The sequence below is a fragment of the Triticum urartu genome, chromosome 6 (assembly GCF_003073215.2).
Source record: "Triticum urartu cultivar G1812 chromosome 6, Tu2.1, whole genome shotgun sequence".
NCBI classification, from domain to species: domain Eukaryota; kingdom Viridiplantae; phylum Streptophyta; class Magnoliopsida; order Poales; family Poaceae; genus Triticum; species Triticum urartu.
Window position 1 is genome coordinate 406,490,543 of NC_053027.1, and position 10,239 is coordinate 406,500,781.

Consider the following 10,239-nt stretch of genomic DNA (forward strand, 5'->3'; position numbering starts at 1 on the left):
TCGCCTCGCCTGCTGCGTGTTGCTTCCTGCTGCTATGTGCTGCTCTACCGCTGGTACGCTGCTGCGCCATACCCTCGACACCACCGTGGACAAATGTGGCAGAGGGATTGTTAATAGAGTACGAGAAGGAGGTGACGAAGAAGGTGTGAAGAGGCAGGAGGTCTGGGGCGGTGTCACCTAGCTGTGGTGGAGGTGTTTATGCGAGAAGGTGCCGGAGTGGAAGGAGATGTCACAATTGGAAAGAATCGCAAACAAAATCATAACCCGGAGATCTCAGTTCAAAAAAAATGCTAATATCGATGGAGGGGTGATTTCCTTCAATAGGTGAAAAACATACGAAATATTGGTTGTTATCAAGGAAAGGTAAAAGTTTAGGAAAGTTAGGATTTTTGAACTGATTTCTATGTAAATAGGGTTTTATTGTTTGGTAACGTGATATCAGTACCTGCCCATTTGTGACGTGTCTGATTAGGAAAGTTTGCAAATGTTAAGAAACTATTTATTGGGAGGAAAGTTGTGACGTGTCTGTTATTTGTTTTTTTAAAATAAATTTCACTAATAAGATAAATCGATTGATTTAGATAAGTTAGGAAAGTTAAATTAAAATGTATTATTTGTTTTGTGAAAATCTGTTATTTGTTTCCTAAAACAAATTGAACCTACAAAAGGAATCGATTGATTTGCATAATTTAAGAAAGTTAGATTAAAATGTATTATTTGTTTACTGAAAATCTGTTGTTTGTTTCTTAAGACAAATTGAACCAATAAAAGAAATAGATTGATTTGCATAATTTAAAAAAGTCAGATCCGTGATTTGTTATACGTTAGGAAAGTTCTGGTTGTAATAAAGAGCGGAGAAAAAAATAAACTGATGGACCAGGATGGGAGAGGGTGGTGGGAGAAAAGACGAAAAAAACCAGCGAAAATAAATCACGAACCAAGGTGGGAAGGGTGGTGGGAGAAGAGACGAAAAAACTCACCGAAAATAAACCGCGGAGACGATTCACCAACTCGTTCATTAGAAGTAAAGATGCCTCTATATGTGTTGGCATTTATGAGAAAAAAGATAGGCAGGACACAATTTAAAAAAAAGGCAGTCAGGACAGAGATTCCGCAGTAGTAAAACAGATCAGTCCGGGGTCGTGGCCTCCACTCGGCATCTTCTTCCTCCCCCACATCGCACTTCCTCCCCTGCTAGATTCCTCCCTCCACCGACCGGCAAGGCTTCTCTCCTGCAGTTCCCTCGCCCAAGGTTGCACCAGAGAAGGCGAAAAACATCGCTGTTTGCGAGATCGTGGAGCGGTGAGTGGCCATCTTTCTTCAGTTTGTGTTCAGTAGCTGCGCTGTGAGTTTCGGATCTGTTTCTCTCCCCTAAGGTTAGATCAGCGACGGGTTCTTTCTTCTCTTCGCATTTGTTGACTTGGGACGGCAGCCTATGCGGTTCGTGGAGGTTTGATCTCATCCATGGTATCTCGGGTTATGTTACAGCGATGCTTACGGATCGGACTCTCACACCGAGCTCGCTGATTACAGAATACCGAGTGCTTTGGCATAGTGGCTGTAAGATTATTGCCGGATCACCGGTTCTCAGCGTGGTGGGTTGACGCGTTTGTTGGTTCCTGCAGGTAGAGAGAGATGGCCGAGACGGTGTTCGCTCCGTGTTTGGAAGGGATGAAGCACGTCAGGTCGGACAGCGGGGTCATGCTCGCCAAGCCCTTCCTTGATGTCTGCAAGCAAATCTTGCCTGTCCTGGGTAACTCCCTCTGCTCATATTTCCCACCTCTTTGTCATGCGTTGGAGTGCTAAACAGCACGAGGCTGGGATCAGTAGCCGAGTTGCTCATATTTCCCACCTCTTTGTCATGCGTTGGAGTGCTAAACAGCACGAGGCTGGGATCAGTAGCCGAGTTGCTTTACTGATGAATTTCTGATTACCTACCGTGTTTAGTTCAGTAGTAGGCTGCAGCAGTGAACAACCTGAGTAAAATTAATGCACATAACATTGCCGAAACAAGTTGTTCCCCAGTTTGAGACTAGCATCGTCAGTGGACAATTGTTTATACCGCTCTTGAGATTTGTAGTTCTAAATAAGTACTTCCTTTGTTCGTAAATGTAAGCCTTTTTCTGAATCGAATGTCTGTAGACACGTTTTAGTGTGTTTGCTCACTCATTTCAGTTCTATGTAGTCCATATTGAAATATCCAAAACATCTTATATTTGTGAACGGAGGGAGTAACAAATAGTTATATCAGGGCCTTTGGCATAGGGAGATGACTTTCTTGGTTTATGCTTTTGCCCTTATTGATTTCACTGGGAGCTTAGTACTGCTGTGACTTATTAGTTGCTGCATCATTGAGCTTTCAAACTTCTTTTTTTATTGCTGGAAAGAGCTTTCAAACTATCATCAACCTTTTTGCGAAAGTTGTGTTTTGTGTGTGCTGGGCTGCTCTAAATTGTTTAATGTACATTAGTCCTCCAAATAACTGATTTGGTACACCTGTCACTTGAGCAGAATTGATTTGTGACCTATGAGAGAACATGCTAGGTTTGTCGTGGTCCAGTAAAGCTGTCTTTCTTATTCTCAAAGTTTTCATTGTATGCTGGTAAATCTTAAAGTCGTATAGTACCAGTCTGTGCTGTGCTTTTGTAAGTCAAAGCAAGTCCCTAAATGAAAACTTTTGTGTTGGCCCAAACTGCACAGGCCTACATCAAATATCTTCTATTCTAACAAGTGTGGCTAACTTTTTGTTTTGGTGCAGTCTTAGTGGTATTTCTTAAACAAGAAATTCCTTCAGAGTGTTACTTATTTTCCATTTGTTGTTCTCTGCTTTTAAACACCAGATAAATTTGGTGCTGCTATGGCAATTGTGAAGAGTGATATTGGAGGTAATATCACGGTAAGGATCCTATCTTCAAAACATGTGAATGAGAATTTACATTTCATGTTTCTTTTCCTGACGACTGACCTCATTCTCTCCTGTCAGAGGTTGGAGAACAAGTACTCTTCAGACCCGACAAAATATGAGCACTTGTACACCATGGTCCAAGAAGAAGTTGAAAAGAAGACCGCAAAAGGTTCATCAAGCTGCACAAATGGACTTCTATGGCTCACGAGGTTCTTCAATTTCTCTTGCGTAATTTGCCTCTTCTACTGCAGCTTAATCGAGATTCCCATTGGTGTACTTGTGTTTACTCATATTTTTTGCTTTCAGGGCTATGGACTTCCTTGTTGAACTGTTCCGTAATCTGCTTGACCATCCAGACTGGACTATGAGTCAAGCATGTACTGATTCATACACAAAAACTCTGAAGAAATGGCATGGCTGGCTCGCCAGCTCCAGTTTTACGGTATAATATTCCACATTTTGAGTCACATAATCAGCACATACATGGTGTCATCATGAACTAAGCAATTATAGTGCTATTCAATAGCTATTGCTGAAGCACTTCTTATCAGAGGATGGATTATATAACTCTGCATTTAGTGTCCGAATAAATATTTCATCATCATAGATGCATAAAGTAAAGGGACGACTAGTGTTATCCAATTGAAGGCACCATAGATGAATAAACCTTGGCTACTCTTTGTATTTAAGTTACTGGCCATGTTTCAACTGAAGGCACTGTGGATGCATAAAACATTGGCTATTCTTTGACTCTTTCTACATTAAGCTGATGGCCATATTTTAATGGAAGGCGCCATAGATGAATAAACAGGGGGTATTTTCTGTTTACTAAGTTGCCAACCCTTTTTTGTCCATTGAGTGAACAAAATTTAGTCACTGATGAAGTTCTCTTTATCTCCTTTAATACTATTATATGGGAATCGGTGTCTGTTCATTGAGGCCTCCAACATCTGTTTCCAACATTATTACAGATTCCATTTAAAAACTGAAACACAATGAAGCCCCTTATCAAACCAACTTAACTACCTCCTAAAAATCTCTAATGCATGGCATGTCACAAAGAAGCATGACTAGGCGAATTGTGAAGCCAATTGACTAGTCTATTGAAATGGTACTGATGGTGGTTATGTAGGTCTGTCACGATAGTTCAGGGTAAGCGTAGGCGGAACTCGGATTAGCAAACAGACGTAGTCAGCTGATAGCTTTGGCTTAACATGATCGGTCATACATTTTTATTTGTATCACAAAGCACACAGGTATTTAGCTGGCTTAGTGATCATAGAGAACAATACATCACTTCCATTATTAACTTAAGAAGAGCTTTGCTTTGTTGGAGTTTTCTCAGAAGTTTTTTGTGTTAGAAAAATGCGACATGAATACTTGACTAGTTTGCCTATTGACTAGTCTGTTGAAATGGTACTTCTGCTATCCTATTGTTAGATTTCCTGACGAAACTGGGGCAACATGGCTGTTATTTATTATCATGTCTATACATATTGGTTACCTTGCCTTCCCTTTGTGTTTTTTCTTTGATGAATCACTCGTATGAGGACATTGCAGGTGGCTATGAAGCTTGCTCCTAACAAAGATAAATTTATGGAGGTAATTAGTGGAACGGGTGACATCAAAGCAGACATTGAGAAATTCTGCACCACCTTTTATCCCTTTCTTAAGGAGAATCATGACTTCCTGGTATGGCCTTCATTCATCTGAAGACGGTATTATTATCTATATTGTTTGCCTTTAATGACAATCTTCCACCACGTCTACACTTCTTGCAGGCCAGTGTTGGACTCGATGACATGAAGGCTTCTTGATGCAATACACATCGATAATCATCACAGAATATCAAGTCTTGCTATTTTCTCAAATTTTATTGTGGCATACTGATCTTCAGAAAATTATAGACGAATAATAAGTCTGTCAAAATGTGTGGGTGTTCATGACCCATAGCTACTTACATACAGAATGAAATGAATGGATGCATGGTATCAAAATTAACTTGTGAAGTCACTTGGTTGTCAGCCAAGTCAACCATTTTACCTGTTGATGTAACTGAGGAGAATGCAGAGGATGCAGATATGTGGTGGTCTTGTCATTACGCTTATAAACTGTTGTACAAGTGGTGAGACTAAGATACAAATTAAGAGTATGTTTTTTATGCAACTTTTAAAGCAGTGTGAATTAGTAAACATGAAAATTCTAGGGCTCCTTTGATTCAAAGGAATTCTATAGGATTTTTGGAGGATTGAAATCCTTAAGAACTTTTCCTATGTTGGTCCTTTGATTCATAGGATTGGATCCCATAGGAATTTTTCCTATGGAATCTTTTGTACTACATTTCATAGGAAATCTAACATCCACTCCAACCTTTTTTTATAATTCCTTTACTTCTCCTGTGCCATCAAACACTCCATGCTAATTATGTAGGATTCATGTGTGCATGCCACTCCAACCCTATACTTTTCCTATTCCTACGATTTGAAAATCCTGCGAATCAAAGAGGGCCCTAGCCTGTTTTGAGCACATTAGGGCAACCGAATTAATTATGGACCTTGTGCCGCCGCCTCCTTCAAAAAAGATGCCGGCGGTCCACCTTGTGTCGGGCCATGGGGGCGTGGTAGACCCTTGCTGCGGGAGGGGTATGTTTTTAGATGTTTCCTTTGCTTTTGTTAGGGTTTGTGAAATAAGGTTCTCTCTGCCTAGCCCCCATTCCAATGGTGCATCGTCGGAGGGCGTGTGAAGATAAAATAAGGTTTTCCTCGCCTAACCTGTTTCAATGGTGGTCTAAAATCATCAGAGGGTGTGTGGAACTGTCTTCGATGGATCTTGCAGAATTAGCTCGGTTGATATCTTTGATGGATCTACTCGGATATGATCGGCGTTCGTGTGCGGTGGTCCTCCAAGGGTTTTGCCTAGTTCATGTCTTGAGGCTGGATCCTCTCCATCTATGTGTTTTCGTCGTTGTTCTCGTTATCGGCAGTTGTTGTTCTGGTACATTGGTCCTCTACTGGCTTAGCATGATAACTATCCGGGTGTCTATCTACTACAACACTCATCAGAAGATGACGGGGTTCACTGCTTATAGTCGTCGGTGATCTTTGGATCTAAATGTAATTTTCATTATTTTTAGTATTCGTTATACTATCATGATTCAAAATGAATAGATCAAAAGTTTTCCAAAAAGAAAATCTACACCGCCTCGCTTTTGGAGGTCATTTGTTAGCAGCTGTGGCAAAAAATGGTTTCCCAAACAAATTATTCTCTAGCGAGAAGAACAATCCATAGCATTTGCAATCAATCATTCATCAAAATACATAGTTGATGTCCACAAAGACACTAGTCATTTGGATATTTACATCTACATTACAATCATAAACTGGAATGCACTGACACGTGCAAAGCTAAAGGCTTACATCAACTGTTGAATATGCGCATTGCACATCATTGTGGATACTGTGATGACGAACAAGGAGAATTATTTGCTTCACTTGTGTAAAACACTTCTTGGTTGCACTTTGAGCTTCTTCTGTGGCCGAGTCTGCAGGCATTTGGCACAAATCAGTTAAATGAGCACCAGCATATGAGTAGTAGAGTAGGCCTCACAAAGACAGTCATGGGAACTAACCTTCGGCTTCAGCAAAGCTTGAGTATTCTACTCTTCCATGTGCTCTTCCGTAGCTTGATTGGTCGATTTCCAACATATTTACCTGGTTAGCAGTACATAAGTTTGACTGCAGTACAAGGACAAATTTAGTAAATAAAAGGCTACCTAATACAACATATTTACCGTTCATGTCTTTCAGTGCTGCTGCAAGATCCGATGCATTGGCAAAACTAACGAACCCGTAGCCTTTAGTTTTACCGGTAGACTTATCCCGTATAACCTGATGCATCATGTGTTCATAATCAGATCACTACAAATAAAGAGATAGAATAGATGTCATAGGTAGAAGAGGCAAGACTCACCTTAGCCATGTTGAAGGATGGATATTTTGAAAAAGTCTTGGTCAGAACATCATCATTCACTTCATTTCCAAGATCACCACAAAACAAACGGAAGTCATCTGTCCACGGGAGGGAAGTGAGAATTGCAAATATGAAAGGCACAGAAATACTCATACAATGGAAAGCAATCAAATGACACAACTACTAATAATCAGTACAAGCAGAAGACGAGACACCTGCACTGACACAGCAAATACAAATCCTAAGTTGCATTTGAAAACATCACAACCACCAATAATAAGGTAATTAACTTTAATTTGTTTAAAGTATGTCAACTTCAAATCAAATACAGTATTAAAATTTATAGCCCTTGACACTAGAGGTGATCCTAAGAGATATGGTCAGCGAGGCTTAGAGGCGTTAACTGAGATAAAAAGGTGATCTATCTACCATAGTGGCTAGATTGTGGGTGTTAGGGATGAAGACGCTCTAAGAAACTGATAATTTGATATAATTTCATCCGAACAGAAATTTTTTGTCTTGCCAAATACCAACCATGATTAAAGTGAATTATCATGCTTGATTTTATGCTCATTGAAAAATCATAAACAAATGCCGGTCAATCTGCCAGAGCTGAGATATATTTAAATATTTTAACTATGTTAGCTTATACAGATTACAAACAGATGGGTGCAATAAGAGCAAGGAAGCTGGCTCTTTGTTTTTTTAGCCTTCTCAAATAACCATAACAAATAATCACAGAGAATTGTTCAAAATATGTATAAAGGTTAATTCAAAATATTTATATCACATTTTCCACAATTGTCCATGTAAATAGCAAATTGCAAATGTATCCACAAGAGATCAATTTAGCCTTTAACGCACAATAGAACAATTTATGTAAGGATAGAGATAATTGCAAAATGTTTACTGTATCATCAGCAAGCCCACCTAGATCCAATGTGAAAGCATCAACTCTTTAACCTGCCTTTAACAAAAAAATGAAACAACAATTTATCTTAGAAGAAGAACAGCACATAGAACATTAATCTTGTCCGGGAGAGGGAAGGTGCTTTGGCTGTTTGTTAGCTTCATTGCTAAGAGAGACAAGTGACAAAAATATTGCATTACCATGTTTTACATTCTAATATAGATCATAGAAGTGCAACATTTGGTAAAATGCCCTATAAAATACGACTGAGAGCTTACTTTCAGGCCAGTCAGCTAACGTCGGATCCTCCCAGCATTGCCCAGCTGCCTTTCGAGGGACTGCCTTTTTGTTTGCTTCAACTTTCTTGTCTTTGTCATTATCTGCAATAGCAGCCTTCACAGTGGCGAGAGCCTCAGGGCTGATTATCTGCGAGTCTCTCTGGAACAGTTGTTGTGCCTGTATAATAATATCATAATTGGCTACTTATTAGTACTCAATAGGAGACTTGGTACTTACTACCAGTTCAATAACATAAAGATCATTTTCACTAACCTATCTACGAAAGAACCCTCTAATGTTAATAACATATAACCTCCTAATGCTCGGTTGGAAATAACTCATCACTTCGCATCCTTGTCTTTGCATAGCTTAAACCATACTCCCTCCATGACTTAATATAAGACGTTTTTTGACACTAACATAGTGTCAAAGAAAAACTTATAGCACGCTAATAGCATATTTTCAGGGGCGGCGCTATTTTGTACAGCGCCCTATTTCTTTTCTTGGCTAGCAATGAAGTAAGAAATACTAGTTCAGCTTTGGATGCGTTTTCGAACCTAAAAGGCGACCCAAGCCTCAGAAGCCGCACAGCGGCGTCCAGATCCTCTCCCACCACCGGATCTCCGACCACCTTAGCTCACTATGCCAACAAATTACAGGGAGAATCCGTCCATGGAGCAAATTACAAGGAGGAGCTCTGGAACAAATCACGCGAATGGGGAGTTATTACCTGCTGGACTTGGGGCATGGGGTAGACGGCGTTGTACGCCGGCGCCGGCTGCGCGGGGGCCACCGTCGGCCAGGTGGGGTACTGCGAAGTCTGGAGGTGGAAGGGCACGGGGAAGTACGACGGGGCCGCCGCCGCGGCGGTAGCAGGGTAGGGGAACTGCGCGGACACGGAGGCGGGCGAGATGGACTGCGTCCACATAATCTGGGGACTGGGGTGGAGAGGCCGCCGGACACGAAAGGGCTGGAAGGCTGGATCACGGTGTCCGCCTCAGGCGCGAGAATTCTGATCGTGCGCGGTTGCGGTGATTGAAACGGCACTCGGGGGGATTGCCTTGTGGAACCGGAAGAAGGTGAAGCCGAGGGGGGAACGATCAGGAACGCTCTCGAAGCGTCGCTTTTTTCAAGCGAAAGCTCTCGAAGGTTCTGCTTTTTTTCTGACTATATATAGTTCCATCCAGCATAATAAGGGAAACTCTAACCTTCAGCCGGCGGATCACTCGCGAGCATCCATCATCTCATACGTGCGACGCGTGTCCTGCGTCAGGCCCATTTAACACTATCTCTACAACGATTGATTTTCTTCCTTTCCTTTTGGATCTCTCTCCCACGAACGGATAAGGAGGCAGCCAGCCATGAGAATCTATGTTGTCGACATGGGAATCGATGCCGTTACAGCATGGTCTAGCACGAGCGCCGCCGCGGTCGGCTGCCTCCACCATGAATGTCGGCCGCCGCCGATCTCCTCGCCGGATCTAGCCGCCCAAATTCCTGCAGCAACGCCTGGCCGCCCAAGCTCTTGTGGGCTGCAGTAACGCCCGCGAAGTCAATCGCCATGGTGTGCAAGCTCCTATGGCGGAGTGTTCGAAGGCGACGAGGCTTTGGAGGCGGTTTTGTTTTTGCAGCAAAGGACATATTGAAGAGCACTGTTTCATAAAAAACTTAAATTATTTTTCTGCAACAAGGTCTTTGTTGCGATAAATTTCTGCAACAAGAGCTTTGTTGCAGGATTTTTCTGCAACAAGACCTCTGTTGCGGGAATTTCTTGCAACAAGAACCCGGTTGCAGAAATACCGCAACATCACTCTTGTTGCAAAGTGATGGTTGCTCACATGGACACATCATACGGCTATTAGGGTGTCCATCCAATGGTCAGCGAGGCGGCGGATATTTTTTCATTATCCGTCGATCGACGCGTAGCACCGCCCGCATAATAATCGTCGGTTTACCAGATATGGATGACTTTGCCACCCTAATAAATTCTGTATAATGGGACATCTTTAAAAAAATTTACAGGATCCTGCAAACTCTGGGTCGTTTCCGCCATATATACGGGATTTGTCACATTTTTTTGCCGGATCCACCTTTTCCTTGTGTGAAGGTCATTTTCGCTCGTTTTCGTTTCGGCTCCACTTCCCGCCGGTTCTTGGTGCCCCTGGCTGCCTTGCAT

The 10,239-nt window shown here is 41.9% G+C and overlaps 2 protein-coding genes across 3 annotated transcripts; one reads left to right on the top strand and one right to left on the bottom strand.

The window, feature by feature from the left end:
• Positions 1–1,085: 1,085 nt before the first annotated feature.
• LOC125513812 (glycolipid transfer protein 1-like) lies at positions 1,086–5,071 on the top strand. 2 transcript variants are annotated; one of them, XM_048679020.1, is made up of 7 exons: positions 1,086–1,302; positions 1,626–1,753; positions 2,841–2,896; positions 2,984–3,114; positions 3,212–3,347; positions 4,466–4,597; positions 4,687–5,071. In XM_048679020.1, the coding sequence occupies exons 2-7, from the start codon at positions 1,636–1,638 to the stop codon at positions 4,720–4,722; spliced, it is 609 nt and encodes a 202-aa protein (XP_048534977.1). In that variant the 5' UTR covers positions 1,086–1,302; positions 1,626–1,635; the 3' UTR covers positions 4,723–5,071. The 2 variants fall into 2 exon arrangements, with proteins under 2 accessions (XP_048534977.1, XP_048534978.1); XM_048679021.1 differs by having other exon boundaries at positions 1,117–1,376.
• A 1,100-nt stretch (positions 5,072–6,171) lies between these two features.
• On the bottom strand, positions 6,172–9,213 carry LOC125513811 (RNA-binding protein 42-like). The gene is made up of 6 exons (XM_048679019.1): positions 8,794–9,213; positions 8,063–8,240; positions 6,875–6,972; positions 6,696–6,792; positions 6,534–6,615; positions 6,172–6,446 (listed from the first exon to the last, which is right to left on the bottom strand). Exons 1-5 carry the CDS (start codon positions 8,989–8,991, stop codon positions 6,542–6,544), a joined length of 645 nt encoding a protein of 214 aa, XP_048534976.1. The 5' UTR covers positions 8,992–9,213; the 3' UTR covers positions 6,172–6,446; positions 6,534–6,541.
• Between the last annotated feature and the right edge of the window lie 1,026 nt (positions 9,214–10,239).

Bases quoted from the DNA above. Each gene is read 5' to 3' on its own strand.
- LOC125513812 (XM_048679020.1), top strand. From the start codon at position 1,636: ATGGCCGAGACGGTGTTCGCTCCGTGTTTGGAAGGGATGAAGCACGTC. The intron at 3,115-3,211 runs GTTCTTCAATTT...TTTTGCTTTCAG, and splicing joins GGACTTCTATGGCTCACGAG to GGCTATGGACTTCCTTGTTG. The intron at 3,348-4,465 runs GTATAATATTCC...AGGACATTGCAG, and splicing joins TCGCCAGCTCCAGTTTTACG to GTGGCTATGAAGCTTGCTCC.
- LOC125513811 (XM_048679019.1), bottom strand. From the start codon at position 8,991: ATGTGGACGCAGTCCATCTCGCCCGCCTCCGTGTCCGCGCAGTTCCCC. The intron at 6,973-8,062 runs GTAAGCTCTCAG...TCCCGTGGACAG, and splicing joins GTTAGCTGACTGGCCTGAAA to ATGACTTCCGTTTGTTTTGT. The intron at 6,793-6,874 runs GTGAGTCTTGCC...ATGATGCATCAG, and splicing joins CATCCTTCAACATGGCTAAG to GTTATACGGGATAAGTCTAC.